The sequence below is a fragment of the Calonectris borealis genome, chromosome 7 (assembly GCF_964195595.1).
Source record: "Calonectris borealis chromosome 7, bCalBor7.hap1.2, whole genome shotgun sequence".
In the NCBI taxonomy this organism is placed as follows: domain Eukaryota; kingdom Metazoa; phylum Chordata; class Aves; order Procellariiformes; family Procellariidae; genus Calonectris; species Calonectris borealis.
The window spans coordinates 17,871,734-17,899,076 of NC_134318.1; the positions used below are offsets into that span (position 1 = coordinate 17,871,734).

Genomic DNA, 27,343 nt, shown 5'->3' on the forward strand with positions numbered 1-27,343 from the left:
ATCTTACTATTGTCACCATCTCTCTTGTTCAAAGATGGAGAATGTTAGGGGAATAAATTAATTTAAGAAGAAAGTAATTCTTATTTAAAACAAGAAATATTCAAACAAAACTTTTTTGGAATTCCGTTGCTCTGCTTTGGAGTTAAGGGATCTGTGTTGTGAACATCTAGTTGTCCCTGAGTAAATAACAGACATTAATTAAATTAACAGACAATTATTAAAGGGAAATCCATGTTGTAACTGCTTATAATAGTGTATCTGATTTCTAAATATCCTTGAAGTTTTTTTCCTGTCTGCTGAGCAGAACAAGATAGAAGCATGGAATATCATCTCTGAAATACAAAATGTTCACTGATGTTACTTTGAAGTGAGGATTCTTATTCATGTATATTGTATTCACACGAATTTGTGTGCCACTGAATGAAATATATTACAACAGTTTTTATCTTCCCCTCCCCCACCCCCAAGTTTCCATTAAGATAAATGAACATTTTTCATGAAAACATGAGAATTGAATACATTAGGTAACACACATACAGTAAAAGTTGTTTATGCATACTTACCTAAAAATTGTGCCTAAAATACTTATCTATGTTTCTTAATTCCTAGATACAAGATTCTGCTACCCTAGACATAGAAAGAGCAAACAAAGAAATTGAAATGCTTCGGAAACAATATGAGGCAATGTCACAAGAATTGAAGGAAGCTGTCCAGGAAGCAGAAGTAGCCAAGTGTAGGAGAGACTGGGCCTTTCAAGAGCGGGATAAGATTGTTGCAGAAAGGGAAAGTATACGGTAAATGAATGCTAGATGGTACATGAGTGATCTTTGTAACATCTTGTGTGCAGTTGATGCAATTCTAGGACTTGCTGGGATTTGCTAGCACTTTCTTCAACTTGTTGGAACTTCTGCATTAGCTGTCACAGGGTGATTTTTTTTTTTTTTTAAAGCTGAGGGCACCTTACAAGATACTTTGCGTTATCTGTGCTTTCATACCCATAATATGTCTCTAGTAAATACCACAGAGCCTAACAGCACCACTACGTAAGAACAACAAAGTATGCGTTCTTTTAGGCATGATATACCTAATCCTGCTATAGCTATAGTCCTGCAAATAATTCTTTACCTGTGGGGACATTTCACAAAAAGTACCGGACATATTTGCTACTGAACATATGTAAGGAACTAAGGGAAAATGCTTTAATCAGAATTTTTTTCTGCTAGTTTAAAAAAGATAAGTAGAAATAAAGTTTTGAAAGGGATGAAGAAAGTTTCTGTTATGTTGACAAGTTTTTCCTTAAGACCTAGCATATGTAATTTTTTTCTTCCTTATAGTTTGGGGGTTTTTTTTGAGAGAGATCTTTTGCAACTGCTTTTTTAAATTTTGCGTTAACTATACAATGCAGTAAAACTGGTTTGTTACTTAAATAGGTTTTAAGAAACTAATTGGAAACTTCTTTGCTTTTGAAGGACTTTGTGTGACAACTTAAGGAGGGAGAGAGACCGGGCTGTGAGTGACTTGGCTGAAGCTCTTCGCAATCTAGATGACATGAGAAAGCAGAAAAATGACGCTGTGCGTGAACTGAAGGAGCTGAAGTATGTTAGAGAAATGATCAAACTGCATGGAAGTTTGTGATAAAAACTTTGGTTTGTTAGCTGTGTTCGCAAGTGAATCATAACGCTGTTATAGTTGTGGGGCAGCAGGTATTCATGTACTGTATGTGGAAACACTGCCAATATTTTTAGTTATTGTGGAAATTATTGTGATGGGCCGGATCCGAAGTCTTACTATCTTAACCTTTTTATCTTATTAATGAGTCACATATTCTAAGCTTTGTACTGTAGAGATACACTTAAGCAAGAAAAATTTCTTCACTGAAGTCGGATTAACTGCAATTTAGTTCCTCTCAACTGTATTCTCACTGATTTATGAATGCAAGGAAGACGTGCATCCTACGTCATCTCAATGGGTTGTGAAAGAGGTTTTGCTGTCAGTATTTATCATGCCCCACTTGTTGTGAGCATACTGATGCAGCTCATCTGATGGTAAATTAGATGCATTTTGGGAGATGTTAGAAACCTAGTTGTGCACTTCCATTGTGTAAAAAATAATGCAAAAAAGGTAATACTATGTTAGGACAATATATAGAAAAGGAAAGTCAATTCGATAGCAGCCCAAGAATACTGGAAAGATGGAAGCATGGGGCAAATTTCTGGCACAGCTTGGATTTTTGATTTAGAAAACAAATTATGAGGTATATCATGATGATAACATTATGTATTAGTTTATTTAAAAGGATTTTCTGCATCTATAAATAATTTTTTTCTTTGCCTAGGGAGAAGATGGAGAATCAGTTGGAAAAGGAGGCCAGATTCCGTCAATTGATGGCCCATAGTTCCCATGACTCAGCCATAGACACAGATTCTCTGGAATGGGAAACAGAAGTGGTAGAATTTGAAAAAGATAGAGTAAGTAAAAAACATGAACTGCATTGTCTTATGTATTGGATAGCTTTGAAGTCAATTATAACATCTTGATACTATGTATGATTAAAAATAACTCGAATATGTATTTTTTTTAGTTCTTTATTGTTGTTGTGCTAGGAACCACACATACATATGCAGCAAGTGCAGTAATGTCTAGATGAAAGGAGTTGACACAACCGAGCTGTTATACACAAGCTTTGTATTTCTCTTCATATGAATTATGAATAAAAATAGTTTCTCCATCTGATCTTGCAGGGTACCCAGGTCCATGTATTTAAAAAAATGTTTCAAGTTAAACATTTAGTGTTCTTAAAGTTAGTGATTCATTGCAGAAATGGCAGTGCTAAGGCAGCCAAAACTTAAGATGTGACGGAAACACTGACATTAGACAGCCCAGTCCTCTACTCTTACAGGCAACATCACTTATAATCTATGTATAAAATAGTTAAGCTTTTACATGAAATTGTTTCTCCTACTTTTGCTCAGATTTGATGATTAGAAATTTTAAAGTATTAAAAATATTTATTCATGATGAACCTATATTTTAGGGCAACATTGCCATTCAGCTTACAAATCTGGGATGAAAGGAGATGCTAATCTCCCTTGCTTGTCTGTAGAGGGAGTTAATCCTTTTTCCATTTTGGCATATTAAATAAAGTTCTTATGTTTAGCTTTCCAGATAACCTCTACATCCTTTCACTATCCTAGTAGTACTTTTCTCCATTTAATTTTGTTTTTCTTCATTGTAGTCTAGAATTTTTATTTCACTGCTTTGTATGCAAGTCTTGAATGCTGTTCTATTTGAAATTTTTGGCTGGCACATCACATTGTTTGCTAATAGTAATTTTTTTGACCACATAGAACACACAGGTGGTCTTCCAGATTGTGTTTCATTTAGAACAGCTTTTGCATATATCAGAATTTCTTTCTCATTCCTGAATGACAAAGTTTGTGATTTAATGCTGTCAAATTAAATCCCTTTTATTTTACTGCAATATTTGGGGTCATCTTTTTTTATGCTCTTCCAATCTGTCTGTGTTCTGACAGTGCGTCCCAACAGAATCACTAAGACATTCCTTTTTTGATACTAAAGATATTATTTAGTATTATTATATGTTGAAATATATAGATTGAAAAGACTATATGAACTGACTACCAATGCTGATCCATCAGGACCACAGTCTGTAAATTCTTTCTGGGATAACAATTCCCCTTTCGCCATGCTTTTTCATCTCTTTTGACCAGCTCCTTCATCATCGGATTTTGTGCATTGCTGTCTTCTCCATAACTAATAATTTCGCTTTTCCATTGTCTGGAAAATTAGTTAGCAAGTCTAGCATATGCTGTACCTGTGGTAAACAACATTGCAGCCTGATGAATTTTCCATTCATGTGCAGTTATTTAGTTATTCTTTTCTTCAAAGATTGTTCTAAACGTTTGTGTTACTGAGATCAAATGCACAGACTTTGTCATTTGAATATACGTTTCCCTTTCCTAAACATAGGGATTACACTTGCTGCTATCAAATTATAGTAATGATATTGTGCCAACCTTGATTTAGATATATGGGAAAATCCTTGCTGACCTACCAGCGTTTGAATTCCAGGGTGGAGATTATAGAGTTGAATAAATTTAAATCCTTTTATTTTTGCTTCAACTTCACCTGTCTGCTTAAGCTCGTGTTCTACATAATCACTCAACTCAAAACTGAGAGAAATAATACTCGCTTTTCAGCTCTGAGGCTGTGCAATGATACCGTGATCTCTACTCGATCTTTATTTTATGGCAGCCCCATGCTCTTCCCTGTGAACTTTTTTCTTGCATAGAACATTTGGAAGAGCCATAAGGATTTTAGTATATTTTTGGCAGGTTTAACTCAATTTAATTTCTGGTAAATATTCATATTTTTGCATGTTTTAGCTTCAGCTTCCCTGAAGACTTTCTGCTCTTCTGATTTTAAGGGGATTAGTCATCGAACTGTGTCTAGAACCATGCCTCACTTGTCTGATTTAAGCTCTATTTAATTTTTGCATGTTAGATCTTAAATTTCAAGTATCATCTCCCTTCAGTATACTGAGATGGTTGGTCCAGTTGATTTCAAATAGGGTCCTCTAATTTTTATAAATGTGCTATTTAATACTGAAAATAGCAATAATAAATCAGTTTGTGACCAGTTGTGCCCAGTTTATTTTCTTTAACCCGTTTTTTTTACAGTGACCTTGCCATTTACCAAAGCAAAGACTAAATTAAAATTTCCCTGTTTGGTTCAATGACTGATTTGTTAAAGATGTTTATCACTTTTCACATGGAGGATGATCTGTTTTGGGCCAGGGTTGGTAGAATATCGTCTCTAATCTATATTTAGAAATCGTCCCCCATGATGTTAGAGCTTTTCATTCCTGTTTACTTCTGATCTTTAGCCATATCAACGCGGATGTCTTTCTGAGTTCATCACTAAGACAGAATGCTGTTTCCTTACCTTTACAATGTTTTTTCCCCAAGTAATGCCCAGTCTTGGGGAACATGTCCTTGTTCTCTCATTACAGATCCAGCATCATACCTTCAAACAGGTTATACGTGTCTGAACGTGCTTTCTTGTATGCTCGTCTGCTTTCCTGTTCCTCTTTGGTGAAATTCCCCTTCTGCATTATTTCAGCCTTAATCTGAGAGAGAGAAGGATCACTCTAATGCCAGAGGATGCCTAATAACTAGTGGAACTGGGAGCTTATATATTGAAGTACAAAATATAAAAACTTAACCTAGAATGGTACCCTGTAAATATAAGTGCATAGTACAAACATGCAGTAATGCCTCTTGCTAACAGACAGCAGCACAATGGTTGCCGGGGCAGTTGAATCACTTGTTATAAAATATGTGTGTGTGTGTATACATATATATAAAAAAATAAATATAATAATATTTATTAGGACGATATGGACTTGAAAGCACTTGGTTTTGATGTGGCAGAAGGCGTGAATGAACCATACCTCCCTGGAGACTGTGGGATCTTCGTTACCAAAGTAGACAAAGGAAGCATTGCTGATGGTCGATTAAGGTAGGGTTTGAGTTTGGAAGATACTTGTCTTTTGTTGATCATAATAAACTAAATATAAGCATATTGTAAATTGTCTTCAGTTTTTCCCATCTTTTAAAGTTCTTTTTTATCATTGGTCATGTGTATATTATTAATGTTGGTTAGGAAATCACTGAGAAGACCAATGCCTAAAAGTATTACAGAAATTAAACGCTATTTGACTCATCCCTTAAAACTCACCAGGATTTGAAACGTTCTTTTGTTTCTCTGTGTCTCACCTGCTCCGTTTATTATCTCCTCAAACTTTCATCTATTTATTTAAATTTTGGGAAAGACCTGAGGGTGAGCTATTGGGGGAGGGCAGGGGGAAAGGGGAGTAGAGCAAGGGATAATTTGAAACCTGCTCCTGTTCTTAGTGTCGGTAGGAGGTTTTTAACCACTCTTCTCTGTCCAAAGAGTTGCTTTTAAATAAGGAGTAGTCACTGATTTGAGGATATACTTTTGCTAGTGAAGTGCAGACTAGAGGTCCTGGTTTTCATTTAGCTGCTATTTAATGCTTTTTCAGGAACGGAGAACTCCAGGTAATTAAGGATTAGTACATTGAGATCAGCTCTGTTGCATGCCTTTTCATTAATGTTATTCATGTGCTGCATGAATGTTACAAGTATGCTTATAACATTGACCTGCTTATTTCTGTTTATCTGCCAGAGTGAATGATTGGTTACTGAAGATAAATGATGTAGATCTTACTAATAAGGATAAAAAGCAAGTTATAAAAGCTGTGCTAAATGGAGGAGGTGTTATTAACATGGTGGTTCGAAGAAGGAAGTCCTTAGGTGGGCGTGTGATAACACCTCTTCACATCAATATTTCCGGACATAAAGGTAATGGCTATAAAGGCTGTATATAAATGGTACGTGTTTGTTCAGCCAAAAATGGCTTGACATAAGGTACATGTTCTGAGCCTCTGCTTAAATCCCACTTAAACTGTTACTACCTCCTAGATAGGGCGTTTCATTAATTGTTTTTAGCAAACTAAAAACGCTCATATTGATGATAGCTTTATTCTGTAAGTACAGGTTTTCTTTTTTGTTCTTGGGTGGGTTTTGCTTGTTTTGTTTTGTTCTTTTTTTTTTTTTAATACTTAGTTCTAGTTAGCTGCCTGTCTGGAGTAATACTGGGAGTCTAAACAAGACTCTTAAACCCATCAGTCACTGCAGCTTTCTATGAATATATTAAATTTTGGGATATATCCTTGTTTTCCCCCACTGTGTTCTTATTTCTTTAAAAGGGTTTTCAGAAATTGAAATTCAATTGGTTTGGTAGTTATATTTCTTTCTCACGCAGGCAGGTCAGACATGCTGTTTGAGCATGGTATTTGAATCGCAGGAGTAAATTCATGTTTGTTTTGTGTATTTCAGATAGTGGGGTCAGTCTAGAAAATGGAGTATTTGTTGCTGCTCTTGTGCCTGGAAGCCCAGCTGCCAAAGAGGGTTCCCTTACTGTGGGAGATAGAATAATTGCTGTAAGTCTTAAGAATGCATTCCCCTTATTTTTTATTTATTTTAAAGTGTTATCATTGATACTACTCTTTAAGATCCCAAACTTTCCAATTAATTTTTTACTTTCACTGTATTGCACTGTATTTTACTTTCACTGTATTTTTGTATCTTTACTAAATATTTATTATAAATTAATGTGTTTGTAGGCTGAGTGATTAATATAATGTGCAGGTTATTTGCTACACTTTGTTCATATGAGAATTTTTGACAGAGACACTGACTTACTCTTCACACTTGACTTATGTATAATGATATTTGTGATTTTTGTACTGAATAGGAAAGGTCAGTTCCAAAAAGACATCCCTTGGCTGGATGAAAGGTTTCTTGTCTTTTAAATTATGATGTCATTGATTTCATCCTTTTGGAGGGAAAGTTTTTCCCCGTGTGCAGCCTTAAATGACCTGTCTGATTTATGAACTCCTGTGAAACACAAGGTGATTACTGTCGATATACAAATGCATAGAGGCTAATGTAGTGAAACAGGTGTTGTTACACTGTATCTCTAGGGGGCATCGAAAAATTGTAGTTAATTGTTTTTAAAGTGGAGAACGGAAAAAGACAGGATAAGATCAACCAGACTTCAGTCATATAAAACTACTGTTTTCATTGTCTCAGAGATGCTACCTTAAGATGCTCCCCGCCTGCTACCTTTGATTTACAGATGTCTGTTTTGGTTTTTTTTTTGTGTTTAGATCAATGGCATTGCACTAGATAACAAGTCACTTACTGAATGTGAAGCTTTGCTACGAAACTGTAGGGATTCCCTTACCCTGTCACTGATGAAGGTGAGTAGGAGAAGCTAAGTTTGCAGAATTTTCTTTAATTTCTACAGAATTATTTTAGTTGTTCAGGGAAGAGTATATGAAAAAATGAATATATCATCATGGGAAAGTCTCTGCTAAAAATAAGACCATCTGGATGCATTTCATTGGTGGTACGCTCAACAGTTATTTCCAAAGTAAGGCTATTGTGGCATCTGGTAGGAAATGAAATTTATTTATTGTTCTTACTTTTTTCCCCATTTGTTTGCTGGTCACATGAAATGACTTCCAGCACAATTGCTTCTTTCTTCTTGGTTTCTGCTTCAGAGGTGCTGCAGTTTTGTACATGAAAGATAAACTGCTTCCTAACTACAGAAAGGTTTGCTTTTAGTCAGGAGGGAGTTGTGCAGAAAACTGAACTCTGGCTATCATGAGGATTAAGTACAAGGCTTTCTTTTTCAGGCTTATTCTCATAAAAATATTATTCTGTTTTGCTTATTGAGGTTAGAATCCCGTTATGCTGGGCTTTGTGAGTGATAATTCCAGCTCCAGAGAGCTTGAGGTTTTAAGAAAGTAAAAAGATGAAATGTTTGAGGGAAAATGGGCAATGAAAGATGATTTCTTAGCTTCACTTAACAGAGGTAGAAGTAGAATGCAGGTCCCTTCACTGTCAGTACAGTGCTTCTGCCACAGTGTGGAGTTGCCCTTCTGCAATTGTTCCGAAAACTTTTCAAAAGATTTTCTAGCTTAATTTTATCTGATGTTCTGTGCTTTGCATCTGCAAGATTTTATTAAACCTTTCCCAAGCGTATCTAAACATGTGTTGGTGTATAGTCAGGTATAGGTAAGTCAAGGAGGCTAGAATGTGCCTCATATTAAACAGAAATCTGCCATAATAATAAGGTGATCACTTGTTTGGGTTTTTTTTTTTAGGTTTTTCCTCAGAGTTCATCTTGGAGTGGTCAAAATATATTTGAAAATCTGAAGGATTCAGAAAAAATATCAAACTGTAGGGTTCATGCATCAGAGATACAAGCCCAAAATAAAAGAAATCTGAAACTCAACAGCTCAACACAGACTGACATTTTCAATCCAGACATCATGGATGGCAAGAAGGACCAGAGTGATCAGGGCAGCGGTTCGTTCTGTGATCACAAGCCTTTCCCCAATAACACATTACGAGTAGACTCTCATAGGAACATAGTGCACAGTTGCCACAGTAATTCAGAACACAGTCTTGGCTCGTTCAGCCCAGAGACATATGGGGACCAAGGCTTTGGAGCTGTTGACTTGGACAACAGGAGGCTGCCTTATGAACCTACAGGAGCTGACTGTATGATGGTTGAGACCACATTTGACAAAGGACATGGAACTAAGCATAGTGGTGGTACCTGGCCAAAAGTCATGGTTAATATCTCAGCAACAGAAACAGAAAAGTTCTCTGTGTACAAAAAGCCAAAACAAAGGAAATCTATCTTTGATCCTGATACTTTCAAAAGACCACCAACTCCTCCCAAGCTGGAGTACCTTTCCCCTAATCAGGTGACAGGCCATTCACCTCAGCCATCAAAAGCTGAAGTGGCTTCAACTCCTCCAACTCCTCCTAAGAGAAGTGACTCTATCAAGTTTAAACATAAACAGCAGACAAGCTCTGCATCAGAGTCTACGGTAACAACGGGGTCACCACCCACCAGCCCAGCCACTGCCCAAGCTCCAGTTTCCTTGGCGCTTAAACAGGACTCTGCTACTCTCAAGGGGTGCAGCAGGAATGCTGGGCATTATTATCGGGAGGAGGGTATTGACTGCACTCATCTCTCTTCAAGGAAATCCTGTGAAGACGATATTGGCTTTCAAAGAGTTGAAGAGCCAGAGATTAAAAGACCAAGGCCAAAATCAGCTCCTGCACTGAGGCATAAAATGACCCCTATGCCCATTCCTAATCCTGCACTTCAGGTAGAAACTTGGCATATTGAAGCACAAAACTAGAAACATTAAAGTTGTATTTTCAATGTGGTTGTGGGTGCCCAGTTACATACCATAACAGGAGAACCACAGTCTGTTCTCAAAATCCAGGTCCCCTTAGAAGCTACCGCAGACTCAGTTGTCACTGCGCAGTATCACAAAATACAAAATCAATTCATAGAGTTGCAGTGTTTAACGGGCAGTGGTGGCCACCAAACAGAATGATAGGGTTTAGCTTAGTAGCCACATCTTGGGTTTTAACGCTGCTTGAGGGAAGATCAGCACTCTTTCCTGTATGTTTTTGACAACCTGAAAAAAAATTAAAAATAAATAAAAATGCAAAGAGGCAGCTTTAGAAAAGCTGAAAACAGGGCCTCCTAAGTTTTAGAAAAATAAGATTGGTTGCCCAGGTCACTGTACAAATTAATGGGAAAAGGTATAACATTCACAGTGTTGTTTTTTTGTAAGTCTTTCTATGTGTCTAAATAATTTTGTAAATCTAATCTGAAATTCATAGGGCGTTAGGCACATTACAGTGTAAAGATGGACTGTTTATGAGAGTATGGTTTAATAATACAGTTCAAAATGAGAATATAATTTGTTAGAATAAACAATCTCTCTGTAGAGATTGTGGGTCATGTCTTACCAGAGTAGGTGGTAGGAAGAAACATTTTATGTGGTCTAGGAAGACGAACCTATTTGGATGACTACATTATATAAAGTGGCATAATGTAGTTTCAGGTCCACTGTCTCAAATTTTCTCAGGTGGCAGATACAGATTTTTTTTTTCCCCCAAGTAAAATCTGAAGTTTCGAAAAGTGTTATTTTTGCTTGTATATAATCACATCATAATGACTTAGAATATCATATTTTTTTCCTGTACTCGTTTATACCTGGTTAATCCCACCCTCTTCGCGGAGTTTTAGAAGCAGTAGAGACAGCAGACCTGAATTGGAACTAGTGGAAGGTTTGGAGCCATATTCTGTAAAAATATATATAAGAGAACAACTGGCAATTTTGTTTGTCTTTTTTTGGCTTTTTCCATTGTATTCTTTCCACATTCCCTAACATTTTGGGGGAAAAATAGTTACGGAGAGCTTTAAACCTTTTTTATAAAAGTGTCCAGCAAATTCTGCATTATCAATGACAGAAAAGCATAAGGGTTTCGTTTTGTAGCTGAAATCAGCAGATTTATTCTGAACAGATCTGAAGAGAGCTACGGCTAAGAGAAAGGTCATGGTTTTCCATCAAGAATGGCACTACAAGAAGGAAGGCATATTCTAATGTCATCTTTTGGCACATATATAACAACGAAACAAGATCAAGCTATTGAACACATTTGAATATGGGTGTTAGCTTTGTGTGGAATACCAAGTTGCTCCATCAGCACCGATACTCCCATGCTTCATTACAGTGCATTGTCATGAGCGTAGATGTTGTCCTGGTTATAACTGTAGAAATATTACTGTAGTAAGTGAAGAGTTTCCAACTGTGACAAGGACACATGTAGGAGGGGACTTACGTGTAAGAAATTTGTTAGCTGGAACAGAGGGGGTGGTTTTGGCACTCACTATTTAAGAGACCAGAAATGATTGACAAGGATGTATTACAGTTGGTTCTACATACTGCCCAAGTGATATTGCAGATATCATATAGGTCTTGGTTCGAGGTGAAGAAGAAAATTGTATAATAGAATTATAAAGTCATAATTTCTGTTTTTTAAAGTTATTTGATGTATTAGTTAATTTACATTTCTAGGATTAGATTAGGACTAGGTTCTGTGATTTTTTTTTTTTTTTCCCCCCCTCCCTTCCTTAATTTCTCCCCCATTTTCCCAGAAAATAGGCAGAACTTTGTAACGCTAAAGTTGTTGTTGACTAGATTGTGCCTCAAAAAAGTAGACACTATTTACTCTGAAAATTTCTCTCTAGTGGAATCGCCTTAGTGCATTACAGTTACATCAGGTTGTGTAACAGTAGTGTCCAGTCTGCATGTATTCATTGCTGAAGTAGTGTTTATAATACCAAAAATATGTGCATAGAATACGCAGTGTAGTTGAATTTGTAGTCATATTGGGTGGTATCAATTTCCTTAGTTGTGTATATACACAGTTAAGTTTGTATACTTTGATAAGTTGATAAATTCAAGAGAACTTTCATCGCTGATTAGTAGGTGGTATAATTACTAATACACCTGTGGTAGTGATCAAGGATTGGTTCTAAGAAGGTATCTCTGCATTTTATAGTCTTTGTGCTCTCAGTAACTCTTCCTTTAATTAAAATACTGCTATTTTAATACTGCTATTAAATTATTTTTCACTTATTTCATACTCCAATCTCATGTTTTGTGTTGTACATTTCAAGTGTGTAAACTCTGCATGCTGAGCCCTGAACTTGTAGCTCGCTAGCATCACTGTCAGTATCTGAGCTATTCTCGTGTTTCTTAACTCACCAGTGTCCTCATTACGTACAGAACAGAAGTTGTGATGGTTCAAACCTGAATTGCTCTGTTGAAGAGAGGTTGCTCCACACGTATCTGAAAATACAGGCTTAGAGAAAAACATTTTCTGGCTTGTTAGCCAGGTCTTCTTTAGGAAACACTTGCAATAGTGGCTGAAATAACAGTTGAAATGTCCTGTGAAAGCAGCATTTTGAAGGTGAAACTTAACTAAATGCTAGGTGTTTTATTGTGAAGGAAAGTATACCAGTTCAGTTGCAAACACTGTCCTAAAAAGATTACAAAATAATAAAAAGAAATAATGGAGCAGGACGGAGGAAGGTACGGGTAGAAGTGAATAGCATCATTGAAAAATAAAGGTGTAACACGTGCTGTGATAGCGAGCACCTTCCGGAATAGATACTAGAAAGTTTGAAGTTGCTTACTGCCTACAAAGTTTGGCTGTTTTATTTTTTTCTTCTGAATCTCCAAATTTCTGTAATCAAATTTCTATGTTTTTGTAGGTGCAGAAGTATGCTCCAGCTAGTGAGGAGCATCTGTCTCCAGAGCTACAGGAATGGGCACCATATTCACCAAAACGGTCTGCTAGGCACAGCGATGGCTTTGTGCCTGCCGCCTTATACGCTGGTGGCATGTCAGCAGGTGAGTGACAGAACTCGTAGTTGCTTTCTCAGAATGCCCCAAGGAATTTGTCCATGTTGGACAATATTGGGGATTAGTTGTGATAAGTGCAGAACAAACAGGACTCACAAAACTTATTTCCATGGTCTGTTGTAATCTGAACATGGTCTGCTCAGCTTTTGGACTGTAAAGAAGTGAAAGCTGTTTAAGAACCATTAAGGAAACTGAGCAACTGCTGGCTGAAGGATTTGTGTTTCATTAGTTTCTGTGCAGAGGAGTTTTGAATACATTAGCGGTAAACAAGGTGTAGCCTATACATTAGGGACATAAGTAAGATTTCCAATATTTTTGGAAGTGAACAGTATACATTAGGGAGATAAGTAAGATTTCCAATATTTTTGGAAGTGAACAGTAAATGGAGACGTCCCAAGCTTTAGACGCTTAACTTCTGAAATATTCCAAGGAAAAAGATCTAATGTTCAGAAAGTACAACATATTAATTTCTGCCTATTGGAAATCAAATGCCTGGAGTATCTCAAGTTGAGATACTCCCCAGCTGATTGTGATCTTAATCTAAATTAAAGATTAAATGCCAGTGTGTTTGAGACACTAAGCTGCTGAAGTGAGGACTCACAAGCAGCTCACTCAGAAATCAGTATAATCAGGTAGAACAGAAAACAGTTAGCATGTTGTCTCAGTTGATTGAACAGTTGTTGGTATTGAGGTTCGTGTTAGCAGGTTTTAAACTGGCAAAGACTAAATGGAATGCTTCAGGAGCTAATTAGGGTATCGTATGCTAGTTGCTTTGAAGTGGTTGAGAAGCATTTGCTTAGACATGGTAAACTTGTTGCCAGATGGATTGTTCAGTCTTTAGTGTAGCTCCCTTTAGCAGTTGCATACAAAAATTGATTTTCAAATCAAGACAATACTGATTTTTATGAGTTTACTCTCAATTCTTTGGAAAGCCCCGAAGTCCTGCATGTTCTAGAAATTATGGAAGACTTTCTTTTTACTGGAGACCGTGAAGGAGGTAATGACTTGTGTATCTGGAACAATGGACAGGTTCAAACCCTGTTCTCCCAATCAACTTTCAAAATGTAAAGACATGCTCAGAGTAGCTCAAATCGAAGAAGCTTTTGCTCTTCTTTGATTTCTTTTACTCCTTTCTCTCTCTTGTAATGATAGTAGAAAAAGTATTAAAAGGTATTATTTCTAACTAAATCTTTATCTTATCATGATACCTTTGCATAATAGCCCAATCAAGTCAAACCTACATTCGACAATACGATTGTATGTCTTGAAATGTGAGCAAGTTTCTGCTATTGTATTCTGTGCTACCAACTCATTTAAAAGGAAATTGGTCAAACAGACTTTGGTTCAATCGTAGAATCATAGAATAGTTTGGGTTGGAAGGGACCTTTAAAGGTCATCTACTCCAACCCCCCTGCCGTGGGCAGGGACAACTTCAACTAGATCAGGTTGCTCTGAGCCCCATCCAACCTCACCTTGAGTGTTCCCAGGGATGGGGCATCTACCACCACTCTGGGCAACCTGTGCCAGTGTTTCACCACCCTCATTGTAAAAAATATCTTCCTTATATCTAGTCTAAATCTACCCTCTTTTAGTTTAAAACCATTCCCCCTTGTCCTGTCGCAACAGGCCCTGCTAAACAGTTTGTCCCTGTCTTTCTTATGAGCCCCCTTTAAGTACTGGAAGGCTGCAATAAGGTCTCCCCGAAGCCTTCTCTTCCCCAGGCTGAACAACCCCAACTCTCTCAGCCTTTCTTCATAGGAGAGGTGCCCCAATCCTCTGATCGTTTTTGTGGCCCTCCTCTGGACCCACTCCAACAGGTCCATGTCTTTCTTGTGCTGAGGACTCCGAGCTGGATGCAGTACTGCAGGTGGGGTCTCACCAGAGCAGCGTAGAGGGGCAGAATCACCTCCCTTGACCTGCTGGCCACGCTGCTTTTGATGCAGCCCGGGATACGGCTGGCTTTCTGGGCTGTGAGCGCATATTGGCGGCTCATGTCTTTTCATCCACCGATACCCCCAAGTCCTTCTCGGCAGGTCTGCTCTCGGTTGAGTACTGAAGGATGAGTGTACTTAAAAGAACAGCTTGAGTAATAAGTTTCATAAATAAATATTGAAAAACTATGTTTTAAAGTCATAGGACACACTAGAAGTGGAAGTCTTTGAGGCAACAGAAGAGGAACAAGAATCATTTTAGCTGCAGTCAGTTCAAGTACCAAATAAAAACTTGTGTTCCTGTCAGATGACTATTCAGAGAGAAATGCAGAATTTCTGTTGCTGTATGAAAAAGTTTGATACTTGAAAACAGAGAAAATCTTTCAGTTACGAGTGCATATTAAAATGATATACTGTGAATGATGTAATTTTTTGGTAATCTAATCCACTTTATTACTGACTAATTACAAAATTACAATCCAGATTTTAAATATGCATGTACTACTTAAAAGGTGTCACATGATGCTTAATAATGTATTTGGCTGTATGCTAATAATTTTTATTTATAGAGACATGCTTATACATGCAAGTGTTATAATACATAATCATATAAATATTTAAATATACTTAAAATCGGTAGTTTTTATGCTAATAATATTGGTAAGAACGTGTTTTTATCATCTTAAGCAGGTACTGTACCAAGAAGCTTAGCACCGTGCCCTGCAGTAACTGCTGTCATGAGAAATCCAATCTATACTGCCTGGAGCCATAGAGTTCACACCAGCAATTGCCCATCAGTCGCCAGCCAAATATGCCATCAGCATCTGCATCCCAGGTGTTTTGAAATTTATATCTCCTTAAATTTTTGTTTTCATTAGAATGAAATTGGTTCTGGTAGTTGTTTTACACAGTGCAGAGTGAAATGCACTGCTGTTGTGTGCTATTTTGACCCAGGGTTCTCAAAACCATTATTGCATAGAAGTGATATGCCAGTTGCTTTCATGTCTTTCAGTAACTGATGGATTAGGTTTCCCTCTGCTCCGCTAGCTGATATTGACAAAGAAATTTATTTTTTTAATGAACTAATTTCTAATGTTTTTTCTTGTCCTTGCAAAAACAAATAAAGCCTTCCGTTTTTTTTTATAGCACCTTAAGCTATTTTTCCTCTGACTTTTCTTAATTCATAAAATGATGGGACAATTGGGAAGTGGGAAGGAGAGGAGCATTCATTTTATTCAGTAACTCAGGGATAACCAAAATTTTTTGTTGGCCAATTTGCTATTTGCTGAGGTGCTTTGCCCAGTTCTAACTGTTGCCTTATTCTCCTTTTCTTTTGATGTAGTTCCCAGCATCAAGGTCGCCTGAGTTTGGATCTAAGTCATAAACACTCCAATGACTACTCTGAAAATTCACGTACAAGAGCATCTCATGGCTCGAATTCATTACCATCCAGTGCAAGACTTGGTAACTAGCTTTTCTGATTTATTTCCTGTGGGAGACAAAGAATAAATGGAAAATTCCTTAAGTACACGTGTTATGAGATTGTCATAGCTAGCAAAGCCTAAAGGCTTCCTGTGTTCCTTTGCTTCACTTTTTGTGGTTTTATGACTAAAGGTGTTCCTTGGAAGTAGCCGTGTTTAATTCACTCTTTAGAGTCTCTTTAAAATGCTGTGTGTGGTGTGTGTGAGTGATTCTCTTTCCGTGCCTGTTAGTCTTTGAAAGTACCATTATAAAGATGAGAGGTCCAGCCAAAGTATTGTTGAGGTTCAGTGAGGTGGAGAGAAGAGGAGAAAAGGAAAGAGCCCACAGAACAAAAAAATCAAGGATGACTAATGGCCTAATGTAAATGGTATTGTTGGAAGTTAAGTTACACTTATGTTTACTTGTTTGACATGTAAGATTGTTTATGCCTGTCTTAGTAATACCAAAGCAAATGCATGCTTTGTAGCAATGATATTTTAACATTTTAGGATTTTTTAAACTTTAAATTATGTAATAACTTTTTTGTGCATGTTTGTGTTCCTGTGTTCCACCAACGATCGGCAGTTGCATCTGAACAGAGCACGGCAGCTTTGTAACCGCAGCGAAAAATGGCATAACAGTTTGCAACCAGTGTCAAAAAATTATGTATTCATCCAAGCAGAATGTAATCAGAATATTTTAAATGCCTTTTGGAAAGTCCCAGGGATTCTTAGTAAACAGAGATGTTAGATTCTCGCTCAGACTTCAAGTTAAGTTTCATTTGATTGAAAAATATTCAAAATATTTTTCATACAAGAATGAACAGTACTTATATACTGTATAGCTATGTTGTGCTCTGTTTATACTGACTGTCTAATCAAGACAATTTACTAGAAGTATGATATACACAATGAATACGAGGGTAATCATTAAGGCTTGTGCATAAATTCAGAGGCCATTCAAACGCACATTGAAGAAGTAGAATCTAAACGTACTTTTTGTTCAACGTAGTTGCTTTTACTTTTGTCATTGCAATGTTTTCTTGTTGTAAAAATAGGTTCTTCAAGTAACTTGCAATACAGAACAGAACGAATTAAGATCCCTTTAACACCAAGATATCCAAGGTCCATGATGGGCTCTGACAGAGGTAAATTATTTCATAAGTAATTTTAGTCGTACTATTTTCAGTATTACCAATCCAAAGCCTTTGCAGTTGTTAAATCAGATTGCACCAAAATCTAAATATGACAGTTTTATTCAGGTTACAAAATTTGCACTTTGCCACAGAAAGGTAAAAAAAAGAAACTTCATAATGAAAGTTGATTTTTCTCTTATTTGACTCTAGGATGTGGCACACTAAGAAAAAGTGCACAAAAAAAGTAAGAATAAGCATTGCTGCATGTTTTACAGTTGTAGTTTTCTTCTAGAATGATGTCTTAAAAGTTTTATCAGTGAGATGACCTGCATTATTTTTTTGATTCTTTAAGTATATTATTTTGCATATTATTGTATTATTGATTATAAATTATATTTTGAAATGCAGTGAAAAAAATTTAGTGCTTCACTCAAAATTGCTTGGTGGAGGATATTTAAAGACAAGATACAAATACCAGCTGGAGTGCTGGAGGGCTGTAGAATTCAGAGTTTGATGACAGTAAATGGCAACTCTTCGCAGCTATCATTGCTCAAATGTTCTGTAGCTTTAATGGATTGTATGCAGTGGTTTTCCTAGCTGGGCAAACACAATTCCTAAAAACAGCTTTCATTTGTGATTAGTAATTAGAGATTTATTTTCTGTAGCTTTTTCAGAGGAAGCAAACTGAATGTTTCTGTCGGAACAGTTGTTCAGAAAATTACTCAGGGAGGGTGCAACCAGGGAAGAGATGCAAACAAAGTCATGTCAAGCTTATTTGAAATTGCAGAGCTTTCCTGTCTCTGTGTATGATTCATGCTGGGGTTTTGTTGGTGTTTTCAGGTGTTTCATAATGTATCCCCTACCCAAAGGAAAGGGCTGTACATAAATATTTTATTTGAAAATAAACCTACATATTAAGTTTTTATTTTGCTTCTCCTTTCCTGTTTTTTATTATTTTTCTTTAACTTTGCATTGCTAAGTGTTTTCAGACATGCATATGGGTAGTTTGTCTGCAACGTCCTCTCCTTTTGACAATGGCAGTAGATGTATGCACACTTAGAGAGGATAGATTTGACATACAGTCATTAAGGACGGTAAGTTTGCACTGTCTGAAATTAGTTACCTGGTCTCCCCAAGCTCCTTACGTGGTTAATAGAGTGCTAGTGAACAGTCAGTCCCCTTTCTTGTCTCAGGTGTGTATGGTGTCTTTCACTATGTCTGTGTAGGTCTCTCTATGACAGATGCAGGATACTAAAACTCAGCTGTTGATTTTCCATAGGCTCCTTGTCACACTCTGAATGTAGCAGTCCCAGCTTGATAACTCCTCCACAGTCACCTCTTAACTTGGAAACGTCTTCTTTCGCCAGCAGCCAGTCTCAGAACTCCCTTTCTACGTTACCTAGGATTTCCATTAGCCCAGTATCTATTGGAGAACGTAGAAAAGATAGGTAAGGTCCCCACATTACTTACTTTTAATACAAATGTGTATTAAATTTTGAACATTTGTTTATTGGGCTGAAGGAATGTGAACATTTAATTTAAATGAGAAATATGTAGGTGCAGAAGTGCATCTCAGGTCCTGTTACTCCATGTTTTTATTTTCTTTACAAAGTACGTAAGAGATCTTTATGTGGATTTTTTCTTCAAAACCAAAGAGTAGGTTGTTGAGTTTAGAAAATTAAGGAATTTCATAAGGGTTTTATTTCTTCCATGTTAGATTAATGGCCACACCAAATAAGAGTGGTCTAAATTGGAATACACCCCTTCAGCTGAACTACCTCAGATGCTTGTTTATGATAGGCTTGTTCTGTAGTCTGGAAAACTAAATAGAATGAAGACCAAGTAACATCTGACAGCTAAATGTCAGGTGCCTTAGCGTTGTAGAATATGTGCTCTAACCACTGTGCCTTGATTCAATTTAGCCAGATAACATGAAAAATTGAGGGCATAACTGTGCAAGAATGTATCCATATGTACAGATGCAATTTTACTACTGTGAGTGATCCCTTTGGCTGTACCTGGACTGCTTCTAGCGATAGCATTAAGTATATGTGTAGCTGCTTGCAGAATTTCAACCTGATATGATAGCTTTCTTGAAAACATGAGCTTTGTGTTTTAATGATTTTCTATACCTCATGACGAATATTTTCAAGATACATTGCTTTATGGTATCAGTCTTGGACATATGATTTAATTTTATCATGATCTGGCTAGACTGAATATATGAAAAAGTTTGCATGAATTCAAAGCATTGAACAGTAGGACACAAATCTGAATTAGGCTTTTTATTTACAGTAGGGCAGCCAAATGCCGTTCTGGCAGTGTAAAGGAGCTATGATGTGTTGGAATAGATTACATTTATGTGGACTTGAAGACCCCTTTGTATTGCTTGATTTATGTAAAAGGACTGACCATAAAAAATGTGAATGATAAAGTAATAAGGATATTCTGTATTCTAAGTTTTCTGATAGTAATAAAAAGTTATTCATAAAATGTTATATGAAACTTTTGTCTCGTTTAGAGAATTGGTAACTAAGTTATTGTAGTAACTCTAGTATGTATGTTGTGTACAAAGGACAGTGTTACTTTGAAAGGGAATGTAAAGAGGTTTTTGTGAATTTTCATTCTTTCTTACTTCAGTGTGACTTTTGTACTATGTGTACTCAATTTGTGTTCTCATATAAATGTTCCTCTAATTGTCACTTGCAAATTCAAAGTCAGAATTTCTTTTCTCTTTCAAATGACTAATGATGTATAATGTTCAGCTGAAAAAGCTAGGGTTTTGATACCCCTATAACTTTGTATCTCTGAGCACAAGATATGTGTTCTGATCTCTGGAAAATAATAATTTCTCTTGATGTTGATCAGACAATTGAAGTATAGTCAGGTTTCAGCTCCTTCAGTCGTGCTGTGCATATGTATAAACTGTAGTCTGAATTGACTTTCTAAAAAGAATATAATTCTAAGTTTGTTGTTTTGTTTTGTTTTTTTTTTTTTAAAAAGCAAAACAAAAAACTAACAAACACGAACAGTTCTTAATTTAGGAAAGTAGCTAATTTAAGTCTGTCCTAAGAAAATGTTTGAAGATGCCTATGTAGCATTTTAAATGGTTATTTGGTCTTTTAATACTTTCTGTTTCCCACAAAATACAAGTAACTCGCTTGGCCTTTCCCCAGATAAAAATAATAATAATACAGATGAAAAAAAAAAAAAAATCAATGTTTCTGTTTGTTCTTTTGATTTTAATTTAAATGAAAATTAAAAGATCTGATCAATTAAGACTTTTTTTCTAATCAGTGTTTAGTGATTCTGGCAGGCAGTCTGAATGTTATAGAAGAGTGCGCTTCACTTGATTTTAATAACACTGCTTATCAAGTAAGACACCTTTTTAATGTTATCATTCTGTTTTACTTTATTATTGATACTCTACTACATGCATTACTAGTTATCTTTCTTTTTGTATTTACTAGAATTCTAAGATGTGATCCTGTGCAATTTGTGTGGGTTAGATTCTTTCTTGTTCCAATCAAAACAAACAAAACAAATTTTAAAATGCATGTGGTAGATGGAAGAGCAGAAAGGTACGATAAATAAAGTTCGGAAAGATGTAATTTTAGTTTTTAATGAGGTAGTATGCCTTCATATAACGTCATGGTTTACATGCTCATAATGAGTTAAAAAAAAAAAAGAAAAATTCATAAATTGCAGTTTTCTGGGAGTTAGCACAGTTAGTTAAGATACGCTACATACAAAAAACGTGGGCTTCAGTTGAAGTTTGCTGGTAGTAAACCTACCTTATCTTCATTACATCGATAGACAAGCTCCGAGGGCGTTACTGCTAACAGTGATGTTGATGTTATGAGATTACTGGGTTCCAGAGTTGCATTAATATCAGCAGCCAGTTTTTATCTTCTGTGCATTAGTAAGCTGGCACGCTGTTATGCCCCTGCTGCAGGCTACCAAATAGCTACCTTCAAAGACCATGGTAATAAGCATAATTTTTGAAACGATGTCCTCTTCCCTCTGCCCCAGCCCCAAATCCTACTCTTTCCAAAAATACCTTTCCTCAGCCTGCCTCACATTAGTAGCAGCGAGTGAAGTCCAGTTAACGCATCTGGTCTCTGAACAGCACAGTTAAAATAGTTTAAGCAGTTGGTGCAGTTTAGAGAATGTCTATATGATATAATGAAGTGTTAGGAAAGAAAACATTCAAATTAATGCATGTCAAATGTAGTATAATGCTATTCAAATAAAAAATACACCACACCTGGTACCCAAGCTGTTTCATTCAGAACGAGCTCAACTGTTAATATCTGGTGATGCCTTTTGCTGTGTAGATGTTATTAAGTTCATGGTAATATGAACCAGCGCTTTCTGGGAGGCTGCTGTTTGTTTATACACACTGTGAAGGGACCAGCCCTGTTTGTACAAGTGGATACATCCTAACAACGGGGGGAGGAAAGGGGAATGTATCAGGGTTTTCTTTTGTATAAGCCGTTCTCTTGTTATACTTACTAGCGTCTTACTACTGTGTGTCTTTTTCTAAGTGTTCTTTTCTTCACAAATCTTCTACATCTTTCAGATATCTGTTCCGTAATAGGTCTTTTCTGAGAATCCCTGTGGCTCCTAGGCCTAGGTTCTCATCACTAAGGAGTTTGAGGTTGGCCTGATATAAGGTTGTCCTTCTCGAGCAGTATTGTGCACTTTGTGCTATTTTACATGTTTGGATAATTGCCCTGAGGAGAATTTGCATGGTAATTGTAATGCTACCATGCAAACTGCTGTCTTAATGGCTTGAGTTTGCAACTGCTTAATTTTCATTACTAATTTATGTTTTCCTGCATACAGATATGAAATCTGATATTTGTGCGTTGTTGTCCTTTGGTTTACCACCTTATTATTTATCACGTTTACTTTGACTGGCAATAAAGACTCCCAGCATTTGTATTTGTAACGTACCTTTCTGGAATATGGTTTGTAAATGACATATTATATACAGTGGTTCAATTACTTTTATATAATATGCATCTGGAAGCTTCTTTCCTACCAACTTCACCACCATACTATTTTAAATTCATATTTACCATAATGTTTTAGAGCAGTCATGTACCTGGTATACATTTACTTCTGCCACTGTACGTTGCATGGTGTTAAAGGAATGCATTTAAGACAGTTGACAGTAAATTTTTTTAAAGTAACTCTTTAAACCTATTTTATTATTACAGTTCAGACAGACATAAAGTATTGCATGTAACTTTGACATTGTGATGGTTCAAGTGCAATTTTGTCCAAATCAGTTTTAACTATCTCCTCTAAAAGGCCCTACATGGAAGAGCCACGTCATGTTAAAGTGCAGAAGGGTTCTGAGCCACTAGGGATTTCCATTGTGAGCGGAGAAAATGGTGGAATATTTGTCTCTAAAGTAACAGGTGGGAGCATTGCTCATCAAGCTGGCCTTGAGTATGGTGATCAGTTACTAGAGGTAATTGTTTGCTTACTATTCCGATGGCTTAATGAATCAGTTCATAGGACTCCAGCCATAACTGCTTTCCCCAAAAGAGTATCTTGTGAAAGCTTGTGTGCTGTGAGATGTAGCAAAGGGTACTCTGTATTGTAATATTCCAGTAATTGTGATTGTTGGGACTTTTTGCCAGGCTTTATCATAAAATAGTGTCTTTTGATGGTAGATCTGCCTTGCATCATTTATAGATACAATTAAATTTTAAGCTAGCTAGTTTTGATACTTAAAACAATATAGTCCCAACACCATACTCTGCCTGATAAGGGGAGTAAATATTCAAGCAGCTGGCTTGTACCGAGTTTCATGCTGCTGTTGCTGTGCCATATCCTTACCTGAGACAGCTGATTTAAAAAATACTCAGGTAGGCTTTAGATTAGCCACAGTCATGTTTTTGCCTACAGTATTAGATAAATATGTGGAGGAGCATTTTGTAAAGTACAGATCTGCTTTGTAAATGTTAGATCTGCTCATGCTTGTGTATGTTAAAGCATCTTCTGTTGCACAGTGTGTGGATGATACTACAATGGACCTGAATGGATCATGGATCTGAATTTATCTTTAAATCCTGAATTTATTCGGATCAGTGATCTGAACCAACTTGTATTTAATCAGTGATATCAAATCATAACACAGCTCAGAATACATATGTCTTTCAATAGTAAAAAGATTTTTAAACTCATGGTCAGGTTACCAAATATTTTAAAATTACAGTGATTCATTCCAAGGAGTAAACCCTAGAAAAAATTGTATAGCAGCATTTCCATCCTCTTATTTACCGCAGTGGAAATAAGTAAACATTTAGACATTAAACTAATTAAGAGTCTGAAAGAATGATTTTGCTAGTTTCTATCTGAAAACTTGACATCCTGATTTGTGCATTTTTTCTGTAGTTTAATGGGATAAATTTGAGAAATGCAACAGAGCAACAGGCTCGACTAATCATTGGACAGCAGTGCGACACCATTACTATTCTGGCTCAGTATAACCCACATATGTATCAGCTTGGCAATCATTCACGATCAAGGTAAGGCTGGCTCGACTTTGAAAAAAGCACTTTCTGGTCCATGCAGTTATTTAGATAGTAGATAACTTCTGTACAGGTAATATGTTTGCAAACATCAGCACATTTGTGCTGATAAGAAGTGTGATTGCTTAGAAAAGTAATGTGAAAATTCATGCTTGTCAAAAAGAAAAGAAAAATGCTTGATGCATCTAGTATATTTTCTTTCTTATTTGGGCATAATTCTTAGATACATTAAACTAAAACCAAAGATGACTTTTTTCTAGGATTATGAGATTCTAGTACTTCAAATCAGTTTTAAAATTTTTTTACAGTTGGAGTTTCCAAAAACTAATTAGAGAAGGGATATGACCTAGTGAAATTATCCATCCCATTTTGATGCATGATCACACTTCAAAACTGAGCCTTATCTTTCTCTTAGACTCATGGTGAACATATGTTATTTGGCATGCTGGTTTGGGGTTTTTTTCCTTACTTTATACTTGATTTACAACCAAATTAAAAACTTTGTCTACGTGGAAAATATTTGGCATTGGTGAAACACTAACCCCCGAGTCTTTTATTCTTTTTTTTTTTTTCTTTTAGTTCTCGCCTAGAACCTGTGAGTAATCATTCCACCCCTCAAGGCAGTGGAGCTGCAACGCCTGACAATCATTCCGTAATCGATACTGTGAGTGAGCAGGATGAAGGAACAATGACACCCCCATCCAAACAAACCACGCCAACTACAAGTCCCCGGAATTCCTTAAGGTAGAGAGTAAAATTTTTGCCTTAAGAAGAAAAAGGGTCAAGGTGGATGTGAAGGGTATTAAAAAACAAAGTGTACTTCTGTGAATGCTGTGTCTGGTTGAAAAAAGTCAGCAGACAATTTAAGTGGACCCCAGGATAAAAGTACATGTTTTCAGACTGTTTTTGAAAGACGGGGTCTGCAACGAGAGAAGAAAGTTTACTACAAGATTGGTTTAGTTAAGAAGGTCTGCAAGGAACATGATGTTTGTCTTATAAGACTGTATCTGTAGGTGACCTATTTTGAATAATAATTATGTAAATATATATTCTTCAGATGGCTGGTTGATTATATGTAATGCAAGTTAATAACGTGTTATTTCTCCCTGTCAAAAGGGGCCCTGTGGACACAAACAAAAGGACCCCTGAACCTCGAACTGTTGTTGTTAAAAAATCCCAGGTGGATCTTGGGATCCAGATATGTGGTGGAAACCTGTATGGAATATTTGTCTCAGATGTAGATGATGATAGCCCAGCAAAAGGACCTGATGGACTAGTCTTGGGTGACATGATACTTGAGGTAAGCTATTAAGAAAAGTCTGCAGCATACTGACAAAATGTCTAGGATGGTATAAAGAGGGAGTTGTACAAAGAATCGTGCTGTCTCACAATGGGAGGTGTTCTGTGAATCTTGAGTTCCTGCCACAAAACCTGGGTAAGAATGGTGAGAATGCATAACCTTCATTCTGGCTGTGACACATGAAGAGCTGAATGATGTGGACTTGGAGAACTACCGCTGTTGAGAGCACAAGTTGCCCACAAGTTTGCAGGACTAATATATATCCACTTGGAATTACGAACACCTGCTCTCTTCATCTAAATAGGAAGCCTTGAATCCAATTGCTGTACATAGGAGGAAGGCGAGGATATGAAAGGTATTGCAAAACAGAGAACAACATTGATCTTATCACTATGAAATTCTAATGAGACTTTAGGGAAGCTGTGCAACAGGTCTTTGACTCTGCTTTCTGTATCTGAAACGAGAATACTTATCTACTTGGCAGGACTGTTAAGGTGATAAACACATAGGTGTTTGTGAGCTTTTCAGATACAACTGAGCATTGAGACTGTCTGAGTACTGAGACTCTCCCATTGCGCCTCTAGTATCCAGGTGGAGATTTTGCTTTGTAATTGTGTTTCTGACTTCCCTCAGACCACTTGCTTTCTCTAAAAATATTAAATTCTTTCCAGTGTGAATTTTATGATTCTCAGCTTACACTTTGAAAACTATTTAAAGAAGTGCAGACTCTCTCTCATGGTGCATGTCTGCTGTGTTCACTTGGGTATTTTGTTTTCCACCCCCATGTCTCAATCTCCTGCTAGACATCTTAAGGTGCAAACTGTACTAGAGTTAAGTGGCAAGATTTATTTGTATATAGAGCCTGCCAGTGGGAAAAACAAACTCTTTTGCATGTTTTTCAATCTCGCCTAGTTCTACTGCCTGTTAAGATATAATTTCGCACCTAAGGGTTTCTGTGTTTTGTGTTTTGCAGTATGGGTCCATTGATATGCGAAATAAAACAGCTGAGGAAGCTTATCTTGAAATGTTGAAGCCTGGAGAAAACATCAAAATAAAGACTCAGTACAGAATAGAAGAGTTTAATAAGATAAAAGAGCTTCCTGGAGATGGATTCTATATCAGGTATTTGAGCGTGACTGGTAATGACAGCATAAGGCTGTTAGGATAATATGCTGACCATCATGAGAGAGGTGGTACATCAGTTTTACCACATTTGCTAAATTCAAAGTTTACTAATTTATCCCAGCTAGTCTCTGACAGTGAGTACATAATCTGTAGCACAGTAAGTCTGCATGTTTCGCTGTAAACTTGTGTGCTCTTGAAATGTAGAGTGTGCCACTAATCTGTTAACTTTTTTCAAAATAAGTGTGCGTGTTCTTCCCTTGCGTTGATGGAGGTCAGTTGCAGAGCCTATTTATGTCTTTCTTTCCAGAGCACTTTATGACCGTCTGGCAGAGGTGGAACAGGATTTAAGCTTTAAGAAGGATGACATTTTGTATGTTGATGACACTCTACCACAGGGAAACTTTGGTTGCTGGATGGCTTGGCAGCTAGACGAGAATGCTCAGAAGCTGGAAAGAGGACAGATTCCAAGTAAATACATGTGAGTGACCTCAGTTACAGTATTTATTTTATAGTCTTTAAAAGTCTGCCTAGTGAGATGTAGTATAGAAGACTTGTTTGCTTCTATTCTCTCTGGGAGATACTAATTCTTAGATGTGTCATTTTAGGGATGGCATATTTTAATAACATTGAATAAAATGTTATTTTATTTATAACAACAAATAAATGTTATTTTATTGTAACAACTCTATCAAGTTGTTTTTAATGCTACTAAATAGTAAAGTAGAAATAGGAATGATGCATAGACTAGTGTTGTGTTAGATAATTCAATACCAAAAGTGAGAGTAACCACAGCAAAAATATCCTTGAATCCAAGGATATCACAGTCGTTCTTGGGAAGCATCAGTGTTTTTACTTATCTGTGGACAGCAACGTTATACATAAGACTGTGTATCCACCACAATCTCATAATGTTGGTAGAGCAGTTAA

The 27,343-nt window shown here is 36.6% G+C and overlaps 1 protein-coding gene across 1 annotated transcript in view; it reads left to right on the forward strand.

Moving 5' to 3' along the window:
* The window catches only part of DLG5 (discs large MAGUK scaffold protein 5), a 115,213-nt gene that overhangs the window by 79,492 nt on the left and 8,378 nt on the right, over window positions 1-27,343 (forward strand). The window contains exons 9-27 of the mRNA XM_075154385.1: window positions 610-794; window positions 1,470-1,595; window positions 2,336-2,468; window positions 5,414-5,541; window positions 6,229-6,404; window positions 6,942-7,045; window positions 7,775-7,867; window positions 8,777-9,796; window positions 12,766-12,904; window positions 15,535-15,682; window positions 16,190-16,311; window positions 17,366-17,455; window positions 18,723-18,891; window positions 22,763-22,925; window positions 23,855-23,988; window positions 24,571-24,735; window positions 25,108-25,291; window positions 26,265-26,413; window positions 26,724-26,894. Of these exons, the coding sequence (XP_075010486.1) occupies window positions 610-794; window positions 1,470-1,595; window positions 2,336-2,468; window positions 5,414-5,541; window positions 6,229-6,404; window positions 6,942-7,045; window positions 7,775-7,867; window positions 8,777-9,796; window positions 12,766-12,904; window positions 15,535-15,682; window positions 16,190-16,311; window positions 17,366-17,455; window positions 18,723-18,891; window positions 22,763-22,925; window positions 23,855-23,988; window positions 24,571-24,735; window positions 25,108-25,291; window positions 26,265-26,413; window positions 26,724-26,894 (3,599 nt within the window). The remainder of the gene's footprint in view (window positions 1-609; window positions 795-1,469; window positions 1,596-2,335; window positions 2,469-5,413; window positions 5,542-6,228; window positions 6,405-6,941; window positions 7,046-7,774; window positions 7,868-8,776; window positions 9,797-12,765; window positions 12,905-15,534; window positions 15,683-16,189; window positions 16,312-17,365; window positions 17,456-18,722; window positions 18,892-22,762; window positions 22,926-23,854; window positions 23,989-24,570; window positions 24,736-25,107; window positions 25,292-26,264; window positions 26,414-26,723; window positions 26,895-27,343) is intronic.